General features: G+C 41.8%; 3 protein-coding genes across 5 annotated transcripts in view; 2 read left to right on the top strand and 1 right to left on the bottom strand.

Moving 5' to 3' along the window:
- The first annotated feature begins 482 nt into the window (after positions 1-482).
- haus5 (HAUS augmin-like complex, subunit 5) lies at positions 483-5,831 on the top strand. The gene is made up of 20 exons (XM_011614850.2): positions 483-643; positions 721-819; positions 900-962; positions 1,057-1,089; positions 1,323-1,347; positions 1,490-1,622; positions 1,731-1,890; positions 1,972-2,065; positions 2,473-2,564; positions 2,666-2,720; positions 2,813-2,940; positions 3,043-3,124; positions 3,214-3,368; positions 3,509-3,665; positions 3,840-3,920; positions 4,031-4,176; positions 4,346-4,442; positions 4,912-5,050; positions 5,169-5,301; positions 5,553-5,831. The coding sequence occupies exons 2-20, from the start codon at positions 722-724 to the stop codon at positions 5,653-5,655; spliced, it is 1,974 nt and encodes a 657-aa protein (XP_011613152.1). The 5' UTR covers positions 483-643; position 721; the 3' UTR covers positions 5,656-5,831.
- Positions 5,832-6,044: 213 nt separating this feature from the next.
- On the top strand, positions 6,045-17,716 carry sin3b (SIN3 transcription regulator family member B). Of its 3 annotated transcripts, none has more exons than XM_011614848.2 (19): positions 6,045-6,521; positions 7,677-7,783; positions 7,990-8,143; positions 9,992-10,354; positions 10,640-10,795; positions 11,063-11,191; positions 11,347-11,436; positions 11,581-11,699; positions 12,143-12,356; positions 12,451-12,567; positions 12,922-13,160; positions 13,619-13,802; positions 14,093-14,966; positions 15,045-15,214; positions 15,297-15,470; positions 15,620-15,712; positions 15,811-15,905; positions 16,173-16,371; positions 16,513-17,716. In XM_011614848.2, the coding sequence occupies exons 1-19, from the start codon at positions 6,411-6,413 to the stop codon at positions 16,747-16,749; spliced, it is 3,825 nt and encodes a 1,274-aa protein (XP_011613150.1). In that variant the 5' UTR covers positions 6,045-6,410; the 3' UTR covers positions 16,750-17,716. The 3 variants fall into 3 exon arrangements, with proteins under 3 accessions (XP_011613150.1, XP_029684741.1, XP_011613151.1); XM_029828881.1 differs by lacking the exon at positions 6,045-6,521 and adding an exon at positions 6,876-7,062; XM_011614849.2 differs by lacking the exon at positions 6,045-6,521 and adding an exon at positions 7,097-7,513.
- A 294-nt stretch (positions 17,717-18,010) lies between these two features.
- xpr1a (xenotropic and polytropic retrovirus receptor 1a) overlaps positions 18,011-19,861 on the bottom strand; it is a 48,168-nt gene continuing 46,317 nt past the window's right edge. Inside the window, exon 15 of the mRNA XM_003974191.3 lies at positions 18,011-19,861. This exon is cut by the window's right edge and continues 898 nt beyond it. The gene's annotated coding sequence lies outside the window, so the exon portion shown is untranslated.

The raw sequence follows: 19,861 nt of genomic DNA, 5'->3' as shown, positions 1-19,861 counted from the left end.
GAGTCTGTTTATTCACTCTGATTGTGCTGTGGCGCTCCACCACCGCTAAAAAAACATGAAGCGAAGAAGAATTCTTCTTCGTTGACTTGAGTGAAGAGAACGCGCGCCGCCAAGTGGTGAAAGAGACGAACTGCGTTGCAAAACAAACCAAAAGATCACTCAAAAAAACGGAATAATAAAGTGAGAGTATACAGCCTTAAAACTAACCGTGAATTAGAACATTATGAAGTGAGCCGTGTAGGCTTGTTGCTCACACTTTGTTATAAGATACTTTAATATTAAAAACATATGCTTGTAAAAACCTGGGATATATCACGCTGTAGCGTAAATGTAAAAGAAAAGGTGAATAAAATCATGATATAATATTAAAATGTATTCTAAAACGTGCCTGCATAAACCCATACGATTTACGCCCATGCCTCACCAACTGTTTTTGTTATAAAAGAGAGAAAGATTGGTTGACATTCATTATGACAACCACTAGGGCCATTAGTGGCGCTGTCGCAGCTGGTGAAGCAGCGGTAACCGGAAGTAATGTGACCGAGCGGGAGATTGAAATACAAATTTTTCCGGATTAAAGAAAAGCAAAACAAAGCAGCCGTGTGAATTTCGTTGTGCAGGACGCAACTCCCACAAGCTCAAAGTTAGTTTAACTATGTCTAAAATCGTTATAGGAAGCAGTTTTCCCAACAATAAATCGTTGTTTGTTTATGCTGACAGGATGGCAGAGAGGAATCTTGTGCAGGAGGTGAAAAGATGGGCGAAAGAAGAGTTCAGTCTTCCGCCGGACAGTTTGCCCAATGACGGCTATTTTAAAACGTGAGTATACGAATCGACATTTTTGCAGTACTTTTCACTGACAAGATGTGTGCAGATATGGCCTCTGGTTTGTTTTCTAGTCTCTGTGTGGGGACCGGAAAGTCTATATGGAAATATTTGATTCACCATGTTTTTCAGCAGAGGTAAGTCTTCACATTCTCACTATGTATCCGTATTTGTTTTATCTTTTATGGGGGAATGATTACAGCTTGTACCCTCCACTTTCTTTTTCCCCAGGAATGTGAGGATTATGCGTGGAAATTTGAAGTGGTATCCTTTTTGATCAATCCCACAAAAATAAGACCTTCCTGTCTTCTTGGTAACATTTTGTTTTTTTAAATGTTCAGGTACCCAAACTGTTACATGTTTATTTTAAGTCAGTGTAAGATTTGGCATCTTTAAAATGTACAGCAGCTCTCATATTTAATGCCAAGGTTTTAATAACAAAGTAAACTGTTGTATGTTTTAAAATGCCAAGGGATTTCTTTAACGTGATCTTTAAGGTATAAACTTCTTCAAGACAAAGAGGTAGGTCGCAGTTTGCTTTTACTTATTGTCATTCATTTTCATTTGACATGACTGAAGGTTAATGCCACTGTAATAACACATAGTTGTACTAGACAAGTGTTTATGAAAGGAGTGTAAATGTGTGTTGAATTACCTAAAACAGTTTAAGCAGGCTGAAGACCAGAGTGCAACTGCTAAGAAAAGAGAGCTTCAAAGAAAGATGGAGCAGCTGAGAGCTGAGATCAGTCTCCTGGACTCTCAAATAAGTGGAACCGAAGAGCAGTTGGCTACTCAAGGTTAGGCTCTTTTAAGGAGGACAAATAATTTCTTCAAGTCCTGTTTGCGTTTGTCTGTATTTGAAATGATTTTCTTTTATACCCAACAGTGTTTTGTCTTTTTAACAGAGCAGTCTATCGATCAAACCTGGGCCCAGGTGGAAGACAGCCACCGCAGAGAGCTGGTCCTGCAAGCTTTCAGACAGCGCTGTATCATGGGACAAAAATTGCTGCGTGATGATGCTAGTAAAATTGAAGAACATTGCCAGGCATTGGAACAAATGGCCAAGTAAGGCAAAAAATGGGAATCACAAGAGTTATTGTTATTATATAGTAAGTAATATAAGTAATGAAAATGTTAATATTGCAGAAAAGCAGAGATTGAAGTTCTGTTTGATAAGTCTTCAAGCTGCAGTGAGGGAGACACCCTCAACTCCAAATCTGCAGCAGAGGCACAAGTTCTGGTAAGTACTGGATGCATTGGTCATGAATGTTGGGTCAGCTACACCAACTACGGTAGTCATTTCTTATTGGCTGATACTTTTGCCTCTATACTTGACAGTGGTAATAAAATCATTTACAACAAGGTGGATCTTGCTGCACATTTTCACCTTCTAATTTAGGTGGTTTAAGAAAACCTGGTACTCATTTTGTGGGAATTATGGTCATTCATGCACATTTCCACAATTTTTAAGGACTCTAACTCTGCCATATTTCACAGTCTGTTGCCAGTGAGTGTTCCTAATGTTATTTAGGTCATAATACTATTCTGAATGTGATTAATGTGTCACTTGTGCTCTGAAAACCTGTCATGAAATCATTAATGTAGACTAATGATTGTTATATAAACTGACAATCTTTCCTGTTTTAGCATGATGTAAGAGAGCTGTGTGACCAAAGGGTTCACTTCTATCAGTCTCTTCAGGAGAGTGAATTAAAATCTGCACACCCAGCAGCGAAACTGTGAGTATTACAATGGATGAAATGTTTAAAGATAACTAAAACAGTCTTCCACAAATCCACAACCCTCTGTTTTGTATCAATTGCATGTTTTCTTCTTTCAGCATGACTCGTGAACAAAGGGCTGCTGTGTTTCAGGCCTGGCTTAGTGCTGTAGAGGTCGGTTTGGTTAAACCAAATTAAATATTCTGATACTTGTAAATCTACCGCTGATTGTAACTTTTATTGGACTTTACTTGTCTTGTGATCAGGATCTTCTGAATTGTTATCCTCCAAACCACGTCCTCTCAGCATTGGAATATTTAGCTTCCAGAGAGAAGAAGGAACTGGAGGAAAAAGTTGCCTCTCTGGATGTGACACAAGATGTGAAGGCTCTGCGGTAAACTTGAAAAGTTGTTGAATGATTTCCCCTGTCTGTAGGACAACAAAGCCCCCATTATATATATATGTATATATGTGTGTGTGTGTGTGTGTGTTACAGGTTTTGCTATGAAAGTAATCATCTCCTAGACATGTCAGCGGATGAGGACAATGACTTGCCATCAGTTAAAACCCTTTTACAGGTGCTAAACACTCAAAAGGTTCTTAGTTCACAAAGAATATATTGGGATTTTCTATATCTGCCCTTTGAATTGCCCATTGGTTCTTCCAGGCTGCTTGGGAAGAAGTGGAACAGAGTTTAGTGGAACTGTCCCAGACTCGCTCCAGTGTCCAGCAGCTCCAGCACCAGCTGCAGATGCTGAGGAAAGAGGCCAACCTGGAGGTGTCTGGTGCTATAGAAGATCTACACAATGATACGTTGGCACTGTAAGTTACGGTTGACAGTTTTTTTTTTTACCCCTTTTTCTCAGTTTGAATCTGGATTTCAATTCTTGTAAACAGAACACTGGGGGCTAAAATCACAGATGTATTTTTAAAAACTCACAGGTGTTTTAAATGTGTTTCAGGTCTTCTGTGGAGCTACAGTGTGTGATGAAGGCAGCAGCCAGGGATTATATCAGAGAGTGGTGTATCCAAGTTAACCAGCGTGCGAGAAGCCGGCAAGAGGCTCTTCGTAACCTCCAAAATCAGCAGCAGCGCATTCTTGCCTTTAGAGAATTAGTGGTGAGAGCATCTCAAGACCATTCATGACCCAACTATTGAGGAAAACAAACAGAAGTTTGTGCCTTACTTGTCTTTGGGAAAAAGTGAACCTTTTCCCCCAAATTATGTATAAATTGTACTAATTTTTCAGGTGATATGCTACCATAATTCTTGATATTTCTTTTTTCTCCTCAGGCTGTTAGACAGGAGCACATCAGAGGACTGATTAAAGGGAACTCTGTGGCCAAAACAGAACTAAAATGTCTGCATGCAGAGGTGAGAATAGTTTAATGTATAATTTGCTAAATTCTGCGGTATAATTAAAATGGTTTGGAACAAAAATGCATTAAAGCATGTAGCACATTCATTCCTCTGTCGTGTTTTAGTTACAGGAATTTGTCCAGGGCACATTAGTGCCACAGTTTGAAAATATCACCACTGCTGCCAACAATCTAAGGAATTCTATTTCTAAGGAGGTCAAAAGGTTTGGAACGGTTTCACTTCCGTCTCTGGACCGCAGGACTGTAGAAGGGTAAGACCAAGTTCAGCAAACACATGTTTTAGTAAACACATGGACAGACATTTTATAGATATGAAATCATTGCATACATGTCAAAAAAATACATTTAAATCCTGTATTTAACAAAGTGGTAACAACTGCTGATCAGATATTCAGAAGTGTGTTTTTCTCCCCGCTAAAGAATGCAGCGTATTCCTGCCTCGTGGCTCTCCATCAATCGTGTGAAGTCCCCAACCTTCAGCAGCTTGTGCCAGACGCTGGCATTTCCCTTGTACAGAGTAAGTCGGGTTATGTTGGAAACATAAACACTATTTCAAATAATGTGAGTAATTTCATGCAAGGATGGCTCGCGGAGGACGATGAAATGTGCACAGTGTGACACATTGAACAGATAATTCCTATTGAAAGTAGCTGTTCAGTGACTGTAGTAACACGACCTCCTCCAATGTGCTTCAATGTTGGGTTGTTTTTGAGAAACTCGCGTCTATTCTTTTTGTTTGATCCTATTTATACTCTACATGCCTCCTACACGTGTTTAAATACACATGCATTCTGAGTCAGATTATAACTGATTAATTCAGTAAAATGTGGCTATTCAGAATCAAGCATTGCATTTGTAAATTTTGAGTGTTAATTTAACCTCCTGTTCTAGATATGTTTTGATGTGAAGCACTCATGTTCAATGAGGACGTTCATAATTACATTTTGATAGAATACAATCTACATTTCATCTCTTTGCACCTTCAGGCTCCGGAAGAGTTGTGTGCCCATGCACGCTCACTGCAGCTTGACTGGCGTTTTCTACATCAAATCCTCAAACTTTACTCCGCCGTCCTGCAGGAAACGCAGAATGAAGCAGAACTGCTGCCTGCATCTGATCAGAAAGGTAATTGGGACACCTTTTTTACTGTTTTTAAATAAGATGGAGCTTTTTGTAAACTGTCAGTTTGTGCTTGGAAATTTGGTGTCATATTTAGTAATGGGAAATTGTGTCTGCACTACAGCACTGCTCTCAAGAGTCCAGGAAGAGGATCAGAAGCTTCTGAAGGCTCTGATACCAAGAGTCCGAAGTCTTGCCCAACATTGTGACAAAGGCCTTTCTTATGGTGTACAAGTCAAAACTGCAATCTCTTACTGGTGAGCCACAATATTGTTTAGAAAACAGTGCTGACATTATATTTACTGTATATAAAATAGTCAAGTTTCAGTCAGGTTTCCTGTGTAAACAGGGTGGTTTAACCACAACTTGTACAATTACAAGTTTCTTTTTTATATATATATAAATATGCTGTTATCCTTTTGTTAAAATTTGCATACAGTGTACTGAAGACATTTTAGAATAATTTAAATCTGAATTCAAAGGTCAAATCTCCCTGTGCTCCTTGTAGGTGGGAGAAGCCTGCACAGCACGTTCTCCCAGAGGTCAGCAAAGGAGGCCTGACTTACCAACAGTGGCTCCAAAGATGGAGACTTGCTGCAAAAGCTTCATAGGTGACACGTTGTGGTCTGCAATGGCGCAAACTGCACCGTTCACTGGCAGGATACTGTTGGATTGTTTTAGTTGTTTTCCCAACATGATACTATACAGTGGAAAAAGTTTATCCTGAATATTTAATATCATTTTATGCACCCTTACATTAAAAAACAATAAAGCTGTTAAAAATGGACTTAATTGAGTAGTGTTGGATTTTTTTTCTGACTGGAACGATGCATATAGATGTATAAAGACGTAAACAGACTCCTGCACGAGCAGAATGTCGTTTCCTTGTAGCAGTGAAGGGGGCGTGGAGCAATGTGATTCTTGTGAATTACGCCCCGCCCCTCGGCGCATGCGCAGTCCGGCGCCATCTTTTCTCTCTTTTTTTTCAATTTTCACTCCTACTCTGGCTTCCGGACGCCAAGACGGATCGCTGCCGCCGAATTTAAAGAGACAGTAGATGGTTATTTTAAAGAAGATAAACGACAACCATTGTCCCTTAGCTCATGTTCCATCGCTCGCCTAGTTCGATAGTCATGTTTAATCAAAGTCGCGGCGAGTAGCAGCTTGTCTGTCATCACCCGCCACTCTGCTGGATTCCCCGTCCTTTAGCGCTGTGTCGACTCTGTGCAGCAAGGTAAAGTAGGGTTGCTTACTGGTAGGCTGGCTTCCCGACCGAGAGGAAGGTCTCTCGGTTAGCCAGCAGCTGGAGGTAACGTCGAAGCTTCCCTCTCAAGTTGTGCCTCGCAAGTCTCCTTTCGCCGGGATCATGGCGAAGATTCAGACGCACAGCACGGCGAAGCAAATCAACCAAATACAGGACAAGCCTTACGTTATCACACAAAAGCAAGTGCAGCAGCAGCACTTCCAGAAGCTGAAGGTAAGACAACGGCCACGACACGGGGGGAAAAGTCCCTCAGAGTCAGAACCATCTTGTTTGTCCGATTGAATTTTTTTTCTTTCTCCCCTCAACGTCGAAAGTAGTGAGCGGATCGCCCGGCTAACGTCAGTTAGCTCACTGGCCTGTTAAAAGTAATTCATTAAAAAACAGCCGAGCGGTGACATTTGAGGTTGGACGTGAAGGCGACGTTTCATTTATAAATGTTCGAGTGACCCAGTGAGTGATAGTTTGTTATTCACGGTTGCAGTAAACGGCTACTGTGAGCAAACGTTAACTCAAACCTCGGCTGTGGGAAGTTCCTTCCTTTTTTTTTTTTTTTTTTTTTTTTTTGAGCCAGCCTGAACAAAGTGGGGGACGTCAGCCAGGCTAGCCAAGAACGGCTATTTCAATTCATTAGCGCCTTCATTACTCGTTTTCTTTGTTAGACTCGTATTGGAATATTGTCATAAATGTTTTTGCCAACACGGCACGGCTGGCCAGCAACCAGCCGCGATTGACGGCTTTGTCGAAAATTGTCAATGTGCGTGTGTGTTTTCAGTCTTTATGGAGTTAATATCGCCAGTTCCCTGGTCGTAGGCTAACGTTAGCTAGAACAACCCCTCACATCTACACTGTTTGACAATGCTTTGTGTCAATGGATTTTTCGCCACAGAACCTAGCTTGGGGGTGTTTCGAATAAAGAAATCCGAGGTCCAGCTAGCAGAGGGGGGGTCGAATGTATTTGCCTATTTATTTATTTAATTAGCAGTTTACTTGTGCAGCTCCGCTCGCTATGTAGTGCATTTGTTCCTAAAGCTCCTGACTATATGAAGGCGATGGTTGCCCGCCGTCTATTTTTATAACTTGACGCACAATTTGTTCTCATATAAGGCAATTCTGCTATTAGTTTCAGCTCTTACAGCAGCGTTAGTACTTTTGTTATGTGCAGTTATGAATGAGGCGTGATGTATTCATGTGGACGTGCCTTTATGGTGAGTAAAGTACATTAAATGGCTGTGTTAGAACGTCCAGGATGCTTCTTTATAGATAGATTCCTCTTTGACATAAAGCTTTGTATTTATTCATTTTTCAAACATCCACTTGTAACTGTGCTTTGTGTTGCCTTTGTGCTTTGTCCCCTCCGTCTGTGCTCAGGTTGAAGATGCCTTGTCGTATTTGGACCAAGTCAAGATCCGTTTTGCGAACGATCCGGGAATATATAACAAGTTTCTCGACATCATGAAGGAGTTCAAGTCGCAGAGGTATTTAAAAATGGTGCCCAAATAAGACAGAGAATCACTCTTTAACACAGACGGTCATCAAGACATTTTGAAGTTTGGGTGTTGACGTTACTGCACTATTTGAATACCACTGTCATTTAACACAAAGTTAAAAAAAAACAACTTGTGTGTGTGCACACTAATCTTAAGTTCTCCACACTAATGCCAGTGTGTGTTTTTTCAAACAGCATTGATACACCGGGGGTGATAAACCGTGTGTCACAACTGTTCCATGGGCACCCAGACCTGGTCTTGGGTTTCAATGCTTTCTTACCACCAGGATATCGGATAGAGATTCCTAAGAACGGGGTCGCTTTCCACCAATCACAGTTTTCAACACAGGTGAAATGCAGTCTTTTTTATGCTCTACACTCATTGGCTACAGTTTCTTTATATATATATTTATATAAGATTAGTTTTTTTTAAAATAATTAGGTGGTCTAATGCTTCAATAGTTTTGCAAACGTTTTTATTATTGTGATTCTATGTGCATCAAGAATGAACAACATGGTTTTGCTTACTGATGGTTAATTTTGTATCGTTAGAATATATTCCAAAATATAGTTAAGATTTATTTGTGTCAACACATTTTTTTATGATAGTATACTTTTTTTCTCTACAACGTTCAAGCCACGTTTAGAATTGTATATTTGACAACTTTCTCCTTCATTATTCCAATGACTTTCTGTCACTGACAGCAAGACCTGAGTTGGATTTTGGCCTTCTAAATCTGGATCAGGGTTTTGCTTGTTGAAAAGCATCACGGTGACGTAAACCAGGCAGGACTGTGGACAGTGACAACCACATTATAATACTTTCTAATTTTTTCCACTGTCTCATTTTGAGATTTGGAGCTGGCTATCAATATTATGGATCAGTTTTCTTTTAGCAGCAGGTTACACTTCCCCTTCTATGCAGAGGCATATCTGTAGTAGATGCACTACACCGAAAATCAACAGTTGTGAATTGGACTTTAAAGTGATTGGAAAAGTATTCAGGTATCTTTCTTAACTTGTTTAAGTATTGTAGTTTACAAGTTAAAACAAGACTCACCGATGTTGTCATTGTTGTTTTACGACTGAATCTAACAGGTGTATAAAACTAGTTCTTTTTTTAAGGCCAAGAAAAGGCAGCAGTATTCACAATAGAAATCAAATGAAGAGACCATCTAATAAAGACAATATGCCTGGCAACAATCAGACAATTTTGCAGCAATCACATTTATTGTTTGAGCTTTTGTCCAAGTAGGTTAAGAAACCTTTTGCCCCCCAAAAACTCATATTCCACTTAGTAAATAACAGAAAAAAAGCAAGGAGTTAGAACTAAGAAATACCATCATCCTTTAGTCATTTCCTTGTTCAGTTCTGAAATTGTGCTTCTTCGGTTTCAGTTTTATAGATTCAACTGTACTACAGAGGTTTAGTAGCGGATGGTGCTTTCGCCCAAGTAGCTTTTGGAACAGTGTTATAGCGACAGCTGGGAGCTCCGCCCAGAACTCTTTTTACCCAGGGTCATTTTTCTGGTACCGCTCACACCACCAGTAGAACTGTACAGTGAAACTGGCGGACAGTGATGTATCTTGATAGTATAATCAGCAGCCATCTTAATTATAGGATGAAAACCTTTAAGTATACAAGGAGTTTTGACCTACATTTATGGGGCTCGGCAGGAAACTCCCCTCCTGGAGTCCCCAGAAGGCTGACGGTCAAATCCTTGGAAGCTCCGTATTTTTGTTTTCGTTTTTTTTGCACACACACAGTGCTTCCTGTGCTACTTTGCTAATGCCCTCTTCTCCACGGTACCTCTTGGTTATTTCTATGACTGTGGATTCGGCCACTCTGTCTCTTACGCTCTAGCTCTGTTACAGCCCGGGGCCTTTGTAAAAATTGCACCTATATGTGTTTTCATTGCATTGGTGTGGTAAACCAGTGTGCACTTTGATCACATTTAGCTCCATTCCAGTGGTTAAGAATCTACACTGAAGCAAAAGCTAATTTGGAACTCAATATGGGCATTCCTACAACTACTTTTGTCCCCATTTCCTGTAGTGTCAATTTTTATTGTGTATGTGACTTTGGGTATTTTAAGCCACCATTTACTTCTTGAAAGGGAGTTCTTTGATTTGAACTCTATATGTAATACACCTTAGAGTCTTGTCATTGAATCACTTCCTCCTTTGAACATTGCCAGGTTTCTCCAAGCCAGCAAGGGAAGGGCAGCACCTCTGCTGTGACCGTGACCTCAGGTAGTGGCTCCACTGCCCATACTGAGACTGGATCTGGCCAAAGCGCAGAAGTCAAGTCAGCCCCCTCAGAACCTTCATCGTCCCTATCCTCGGCAGGACCTGCAGAGCCTCCCAGCAGGCTTTCCCTCCCTCTTTCTAACAGGGAGAGTCAGAGTCAAGCAACCACCTCTTCCGTATCCCCTCCTGCCTCTGAGACAAGCCCCGTGGAGTTTGACAGTGCCATCAACTATGTAAACAAGATCAAAAATCGTTTCTTGGATCACCCAGAGATCTATAGATCCTTCCTAGAGATTCTTCACACATATCAGGTACTGTAGTATATCTTAGTTGTTTAATAGCTTTGCACTCTGCTTGTAATTTTTTAAATAAATGCCATTGTGTGTGGGTTTTTGGTTTTCTTTCTAGTATGTGCACATTGAACACATTAATTCTATATGCATTTGAAAGGCCATCATTACAAATTAGAAATGAATTGCGGTTGTTCAGTTTTCAGGTTGTCAGCAAGTTGTATTCATGTGTTGTTGTTTTTTTTTTTTTTTTTTTTAAAAACCACTTCATTCCTCACCTATGATCTTCATATCCGCACCCTTCAGAAGGAGCAACTGGAAGTGAAGGAGAGCCGAGGAGGTCGAGGCAGCAGTGGGATGACTGAAGATGAGGTGTTTTCGAAAGTTGCAAGTCTTTTTAAAGGACAGGAAGACCTGCTGGCTGAGTTTGGGCAGTTCCTACCTGATGCCAAGAGATCACTGGTCAGTCAAAATACCAAATCTGGCCATTGAAAATAAAAATAAATGTTTTTACCTAATTATTTGCATACAGATTCTGTCACATTTTGCTTTCTTTCAGGATTAATCAGCTCTCATCAGAATTCAGTTTACAATTAAAGTATTTATTTGTAATCAAATTCATGTGGAAAATAAGCTGAGCTGAATTCTAAAGTGTATATATAATAGTTGTTCCTACAGTATCTCTGTTAACTTCTGTTTTACATTTCTTGTCCACCATCTTTCCTCCAGTTCACAGGGAGCTCACTGACGTCGGGGAAAGAGTCACTGAAAAGGCCAGATGATGAGGATGCAATAACTAAACAGAACAAAAAGAGGCCCAGGCCCATCCTACTGCAGCACATGTCCCCTCTGCTCAAGGTAAGTTCTCCTTTCAGAAGAGACATGTTGTGAAATACATTGTATTTTTAATTGGCCTTGATCTCCATAACAACCATTGCACCATTCTCACTGTAAGAACAAGTCTCTTTTATAGAGTGCATTCAGATGATTATGTTCAAGTTTTTTCTTCTTAGAAAAAGATGAAGTATTCGTGCACCAAAGATCAATCCTTTGCTTCAGTTGGAAAGCATGGAGTTTTAAGAGAATTTTCATTCTTTGATAAGGTGGGGCATCAGTCTATATTGTTGAAGTTGCTTTTTAGCTTTTCCATTTATATTTTTCCACTTTTCTGTTTCTTTACACGTGGGTTTAATGTCTTTTTTGAAGTGTGAAAACTGTAAGACCACCGTCACCTTTTGTGTCTTTAGGTTCGTCGCTTGTTTAAAAGTCAGGAAGTGTATGAGAACTTCCTGCGCTGCATTGCCTTGTTCAACCAGGAAGTTGTTTCAGCAGCAGAGCTGCTACAACTAGTCACTCCATTTCTGGGGTGAGTGAAGATCTCAGCTGTCCACGGTGTTCCTTGATTCACGATTAAACCCGAAGTGAATGCACTCTCAACCCATGCATTAGGGCGATAAGAGTAACACCAGAAAACACCAACTTTTCAGAAGCATAAGCTTTTCATTTATGACCAAGTTGGCAGGGCATACATTTCTTTTTATATGCTGTCCCACAGAAATGTGTGTGTGGATATTTGAGTTCAGTTGCCACACGGTGCTCACAGGGTGAACAGGGAGCATCTGGAGGAATTCTTCTTGAACACGTTTTGATGTTATCACCCAGATTTTTGTTCATCTGTAAAGGGATTTTAGAGCAATTAAAAGCAATTTTAAAGTAAATGGAACTAATGATACAAAGTACCGGTAGATTCCGTTTTGGACCACAAATGTCCTCCAAACTTATGACATCCTCAATCTTATCTTCTTCCAGGAAGTTTCCTGAACTGTACACCCAGTTCAAGTCATTTCTAGGGGACAAAGAGCTCTCTCATGCTGTGTCGGGGCTCTCAGATCGTTACATGGAGGGAGGAGGGGGCAGAGAGGTGGATTATGCCTCTTGTAAGCGTCTGGGCTCAAGCTACAGAGCACTGCCCAAGACTTATCAGCAGCCTAAATGCAGTGGACGGACTGCCCTGTGCAAGGAGGTACGCGGGTTTTAAGGATATTACAAAAATTATTTTCTTTTTTTAAATTGCTGATGATTTTGTCTTGTGTTTTGTTGTGATTTTGTTTGTGTAGGTGTTGAATGACACCTGGGTGTCATTTCCTTCTTGGTCAGAGGACTCTACCTTTGTGAGCTCAAAGAAAACTCCATATGAGGAACAGCTCCACCGCTGTGAGGATGAGAGATTTGAGGTGTGTACAGTTGTTACATTACAGGATGTAAAATAAGGTGTAAATCCCCAAATATCCATTTTGATGTGAAGTGATCTCTTTATATCTGATTCATGAATCCTGAATGGTGTGATAGATGTTTGCATTCATGCTTCATATGTTTTTTAAAATGTTTATTATATTTTAGTAGATTTCCATTTTTAGCTCAAACTGCATGTTTTAATTATAGTTTGTAGTTTATAGATTTGAGCGATGGTGTGTTGCTTTTGTCGAAAATATGAGTCACAACACAAGAACGTTTAGTACTTTTTCTTGTTTAAGGCTGCTCCATTTAAAAACTACATAAAATGAATCCCTGTATCCCTCCGCTTACAGTTAGATGTGGTTCTGGAGACAAACCTGGCTACCATCAGGGTGTTGGAGAGTGTTCAGAAGAAACTCTCCCGTCTTTCGCCTGAGGACCAGGACCGGTTCAGGTTAGATGACTGTTTAGGTGGTACCTCTGAGGTCATCCAACGCCGTGCCGTGTACCGTATCTATGGTGACAAAGCCCCTGAGATCATTGAGGGACTGAAGCGGAGTCCAGCCACAGCTGTACCTGTTGTGTTGAAGAGGTCAGGGCCGCCCTTAATTTCTTATGATTTAAAATGTTTAAGTTTGGATTGAAGAAGTTGTTAAAGAAATAAGCTGCGGTTATTTCCAAGCCCAAATCAATGTTTACGGGGATTCATTCATGCTGATTCAACAGAAGTAGTTCAGGATAACACTGATGCATGTGAACTGCTTCTGATCCCTGAGCCAGACTGTTTGTTCTGAGGCTGAGAGGAAGCATGCGGAATATCATATTTGCACAGATTGTTGCTTTAAATTACATCCCAGCTTCATCAAGCAGAAATGCAACGTCCATCCTTGACAGACATGATGCCTCTGTGTCGGTGAGCATCAGAAGACGGAGAAAGAAACTCAACACTGCACTCTGAAAATGTTTTCAAAAAGCATGAAGAACCATTAGAATAAACCGACAGATCAAGTGTTGTAAAATATGTATGTTTTTGTTTTGTCCTCCTGTTAGGTTGAAAGCCAAGGAAGAGGAGTGGAGAGAGGCTCAGCAGGGTTTCAATAAGTTATGGAGGGAGCAGTATGAGAAGGCTTACTTGAAGTCCCTGGACCACCAAGGAGTAAACTTCAAACAAAATGATGTGAAGGCCCTACGATCCAAGAGTCTCCTCAATGAGATCGAGAGCATCTATGATGAGGTAAAAAACTCTTAACACCAGAACGTCCATCTCTAAAATGATCAGATTAAAAAACGCCCCTATTTATTGTTTTATTTTAAGTTTAATGAACTGAATGGGTTCCTTTATGTATTTGTCTTTTTAATTATACTGTTATTTTCTAGTTGTCAAGTGGGGTTGATCTAATTATAAAATAAGAAACTGAATGGTTTAACTATATGAACACTATATTTCCACTTAAATTGTCGTCATTCTATATAATGTATGAATCCTCCAAGTGTGTTAATAATCTGAGTATTTCTGTATTTTAGCGCCAGGAGCAGAGCACAGAAGAGGGCGGAGTTGGCCAGCAGGGCCGCAATGGCTCAGGTTCAACTTCATCCAGTGAGCCTCACATGCTTTTTACGTATGAGGACAAACAGATATTGGAGGATGCTGCCTCGCTCATCATTTACCACGTCAAACGCCAGCCCACCATCCACAAAGACGACAAGGACCACATCAAGCGCATCATCCAGCACTTTGTACCAGACCTCTTCTTCTCCCGCCGTGGTGAGCTCAGTGATACAGAGGACTGGACTGATGAGGAAGCCGAGCCAGAGGAAGGAGCAGGGGCAGAGAAGCGAGCGGAAGGAGGTGCAGCAGCCACCACAGTAGTTGGAGGAAATGGTAATTCTAATAATACATCAGAAAGAGCAGCGACCACAGGTAGTCAGTCTCAAGCCCAGCCCACACAGTCCCAGGCCCAGTCTCAACACCAGCAGCAGCTCAATGGAGAGTCCAGGCGGAGGCGCTGCAGTCCATCTCAACCTGCAGATATGGAGGCCTCCACCACCTCCAGTTGCGTGAGCCAGCCAACGGGGACGGCCTCATCTACCCCTGGATCTACACATATGGAATCAGTCTCGGCTCCAACAGGGGAGAAGGTCGACCTCCGTGACCCTGAGGCAGAGCACCAGAAGGATCTGGATGGGGTTTACAACCTTTTCTTTGTCAACAACAACTGGTATTTTTTCCTCCGGCTGCACCAGACGTTGTGTTCTCGGCTGCTGCGGGTGTACCGCCAAGCAGAGCGTCAGCTGCTGGAGTACAGAGCGGAGCAGAGCAGAGAGAGGCTGCTGATGGCGGAGGGAAGGAGAGAAAAAGCATGTGACCTGGCCATGGAGCTCCGGCTGAAACAGCCCAGTGGGTTTTATCGCTTTTCCCACTCGATTCCAGGCATGAGCTGGTCAGTGACTGAGTCAACTTGTTTTGTTTTTCTAGGCGAGGTGGAGTTGGAGGAGTATTACCCAGCCTTCCTGGATATGGTGCGCAGCCTGTTGGATGGAAACCTGGATTCTGCTCAGTATGAAGATACGCTGCGAGAGATGTTCACCATTCATGCCTACATTGGATTTACCATCGATAAGGTCATCCACAACATAATTCGGCAGGTAAACGTTTTCATTAACACCAAATCCTCACATAAGACGACAGAAGCCTGAAGATTTAACCGATCCCCTTCTTTGTCCTCAGCTGCAGCACCTTGTAAGCGACGAGGTGTGTTTGCAGGTGGTTGACCTGTACCTGGCTGAGAGGAAGAGGGGAGCTGCAGGGGGAAACCTCTCCTCCCAGTGTGTTCGAGCAGCTTGGGAAACCAGCTATCAGTGGAAGGCAGAGAGAGTCATGGCTGAGGAGAACTGCTTCAAGGTGCCCAGGAATTCTTGCTAAATATTGAAATGACAGTCAAGCTTCAGAGTAGCCAAATTTAAAGTCGCACCATACGCTTCAGCAGCTGTTGTGTGAAGATCAAGTTTGCATTCAAGATGATTTTAATAGGTTACTCTCTGCACCATCAGGTGATGTTCATCCAAAACAAAGGAATTGTGACGATGGCTGTAGAACTGCTGGACACTGAGGAGGCCCAAGCTGATGACCCCTTAGATGTACAGGTAAGCTCACCTCTCTGCACACAGGGCTGCACCTTTAAATGTTGCAGTAATAATAATGGATTCATTATTCTGGCTTCCATTCCTTGCTTTACCTTCAGTGCCTGTCAAGCTACATGGAGCAGTTTGTTGGAACAGAGTCCAGTCTGTGTTCCCAAGCGGAGGGTTACTTCTTCAAACCTGTTTTTCTGCCCAGGTAAAAAAGTTGAAGAAAGGCTAGAAAAGAAAAACATTAAAATTGGCTTAAGAAAGGCCAAATAACAAGTATTAATTCTATTATAAAAACTCAATGCCAGGGATGCAGATGGGAAAAACAAATATTTTTCTCCTTGTTTTGTTCAGAAAATGTTCCCATAATTGTAGCAATTTGGCTGCCTAAATTAAATAGAAGGTTGTTTTTTTTTGTCTTGTTTTTGTAAAGGTAGTTTGTAAGTCTTGTGTAACTCCATGCCTATTTGCGTAGGAACCTTCGGCGTTTCCGCCGCTGGCAGGTGCGGCAAGTGGAGGCGATGCGCTGCCGGAGAGAATGGCACCGCCAGCTGGGCGTGGAGAACGCGGGCAGTTTGGACTGTCGCTTTAAACTGAACACTCACAAGATGGTTTTTGTCATGAACTCGGAGGATTACATGTACCGCCGGGGAGCCCTGGTCAAATCCAGAAAGGTTGGTTTCTGATTTGATCGAGTTTTAAAGGAGAATCTGTAACTTTTGTTAGAATTTAAAAAAAAAAAAAAAAAAAAAATCTTTGCTGCTTGTTAAAAATCTGTTTATCTGAATCACTGAGAGCTTCGACTCTCTCCACAGTCCCAGCACAGAGTGGCGGCCAGTCAGCACGAGCGCTTTGACAAGTGGCACCAAGGGTGGTTGGCCAGTCACGTCACCTCCTCGGCTGAACGCTCCGTGCAGAACTGGCTGATGGGGGAGGAAGAAGAGGACATGATACCGTGCAAGACCACTTGTCTGTCGACCGAGGTGAAAGGGCAGGCAGTGAACAGATACCAAGTTCATTACAGCAGTAGCAAAGCGCCGGCCTCTCCGTAGAGGTCCGCACAGACGGGAAGCACACAGAGGGTAACGCATGGACATCCATACACTAAACAGTCAAAAGAGCTGCAGGCCCAATCCTCCACACCATGTCCACTCATTCACTCCCACTCTTAGATGAAGAGACTGTCAGAAACGCAGTGCTGATGCCGAGTCGGTGAGTGAGTGCACACCGAGTGGAATGGACCAACAAACGGTGAGGTAATCAGTAGTCGTGAACTCGGACCTGATCGGGACGAGCCGAAAAAATCCGCACAAACAGCAGCAGCATCAAGATTCTAGCCTCTCTGTCAGCACTAAAGAGAGGTGGATGGACAGAGACGCTTGTTCAGATGAGAAGTAATGACATCATGGGATTCATTTCAGAAATGTGAATGTTGCCTTTTTGGTTTTTTTTTCCTTTTCTTTTTTAAATTCAAGTGTAGATTTTAGCTTTCAAAGCCAGAGAGCCTTCTGTTTGTTGGTTGGTTAATGTGTTTATATGGAGAGATCATGGTAAAAACATGTGTATGTATGTGTCTCCTGCTCTTCATTTTGTGTTTGTTTGCCCACTACACCTCCAGTAATTTCATTATTACTGCGTGCGCATATAAAAAACAGGCACTCTGTATTTGATACGCGCATAGATGTGAGTCAATCATGACATCTTAAGAACTTGAGGTTCTTTAGAGTTCACCATCAGCCAATTCTTGATGTTTGCAATTATTTTTTTACTCCCCTCCTTTTTGTGTTTATAGTTAAGCAAGCTATCACCAGGGCAACAGAGTCCTTAAATTGGTTTAATACGAATTAAGCAGTCAATTTATGTATCATAATCATGATACAAAATGTTTACTTTGTATTGTCTTTTTTTTTGCATACTGACATTTAAAATAAAAAGCAAAGTATCAGTGTTAAAATAGAATGTATAACATTTATCCTGTATCACTTATCACAAATAAACAACCTAGTTGTGACCTTCTTAGATTGACCGCAGGATGTTTGTTTGGAGGACTGAAACCTCAGCAGGCGGTAGCTGGAATCACTTCAACAGTATAAAAAGCAGAATTTAACTTTTTATTTTTTATTATTTTTTGATCTACTAATATGACCCTTTGGAATAGAAACGATTTTCATGTGAGTTTGGAAAACCCCATTTTGCCTTTCACTGGCGCTCTGGAGGGGATTGTTGCATTGCTGCACTCCTGCCGCCAGATGGCGCCAACTCCCAGATTTGGGTGTTTATGCAACAGGGGAAAAAAACAGGCGTGAGACGGAGTGAGTTTTAAAAATAACTGTGGTTTATAAAACCCAGATATGACAGGATCACTAAAGTGTTTACAGAAACACAAACACAACCAGGAAAAGCAGAGAACAGTGTTAAACACTCAACATGTACAAACTACTCTGTAAAAGGGTCTCAAGGGAAGGGAGGATGCTTCAGACTTAGACAATTTTCTTTCTATGTCTCTTTAAAATCACATTTAGCCACTATTCATTTATTATTAGTTGTATCTCATCAAAGTAAGACATCCAATCTACATGTACTATCACAGCTAGATTACAGAACCACACGGACAACATCGAGAGAGGGAGCGATGCACACTTATAAAGCACTTTTAACAGCATGGAGGTTTCAGCAAGCAGTGAATTCGAGCTTCGGCTTTCATCCACGAGGAGAAACGGGGCACCAGTCTTCATCTCCTCATCAATGCACGAGCTTTACAAAACAACCCTGTTTTCGATGGAGGAACATTGGATGTGTTTTACAGCATCTTTTCACGATACACTGTGCTTCTGTCGGCAGAGCGTCACAACATGAGAGGAATATTTTCATGCACGTTCACGAAAAGGAGCTTTACGGCTTCAGGACAGACGAATCTGCCGCAAACAAAAAAAAACAAAAACACAAACCCTCTCGGACACTACGGAACCTTGAAACAAGGAATCAAGAATATAAGATCACAGCTAATCACATTCTTCAGACCTAATTATTTCCTTTTTTTAAATACAAACACATCAAGAGCAGATTTACACATGAACAGGAGTGCAGAATTATGACAAAAGAGGCTCCCTGTCACTAAAAAATACTGTCTGTCTTGGAGCAAATGTGGCAACCTTTGCAATCAACCATTGCCAGTGTGGCTCCGATGATTACCCATATACACGTCGTGTCAATAAATTAATATCTACTGTATGTACAATGTAGAACAAAAGCAGCATGCAGGCAAGACCGGAGAAGCTTTTTACACAACTCTGGAGGTTTGTGCTCTCTGACCTGAGGGGGAGAGAGGCCGAGCGTGTTTTATGGCACACTTATGACATGTGACTGCTCAGTGGGAATCTTCTACGTCTCAAAAGTTGAGGAACACCTTTGTCTTCTGGCTGGTGGGGGAGCAGCAGACTGGAGGGAGGGAACATGGCCTTTAAATACCAGCCAACCGCCTGCTTAAACCCGCTGGTTTGAAAAGACGCCAAGCAAGGAAAGGACGAGACACGCAACTTGTCGGTTAGCTCACATTTGATGCAAAATGGAACTCGCATTAATATTCGCAAAGGCAAGACTTGAACTTAAATACTGGAGCCTGGTGGGACAAAAAAGTACGTAGCTAAAGTTATCACAAACCACCCCAAAAACCATTAAACAGGTTTGTGTGCCAATAAGTCAAAGAAAGCTCAAGTTGCATTCATGTTCTAAGGATCCTGGCGCTGGGAACACCGGGACTACTGTGAGATGGGTTCAGCTTCTGCAGCTCTTCTCCATGCGGACCGAGGAGATGCAGAACCTGGATGTGACGTTCCCTAAGCCTCGGCATCCTTATACAAGGACCACTAGCGCGCATCAACTTTAGTCTCACTGGTGATCCAAACGGCCATCCGAGCAAGTGTGTCGCCACTCTGAAAACAGCCCAATCAAATGGAATTTTTGTGCAGGACGGGTAGAGAAATCCACGTTAGCTACAGACACATTCGTAGAAACAAAGCTTTGGTACTTAATGCACTTACAAACGCACATTCGGGCGACATCCGTGACACACGGGTTTGCACAAACTTGAGGTTCGAATCACCAGCTCAGTAAAAACGTGGCACAAACAAGAAAAGAAACATTACAAACATTATAAAATGCATC

Source organism: Takifugu rubripes, chromosome 20 (assembly GCF_901000725.2).
Source record: "Takifugu rubripes chromosome 20, fTakRub1.2, whole genome shotgun sequence".
NCBI classification, from domain to species: Eukaryota; Metazoa; Chordata; class Actinopteri; order Tetraodontiformes; family Tetraodontidae; genus Takifugu; species Takifugu rubripes.
This window is presented reverse-complemented; position numbering and strand designations above follow the sequence as displayed.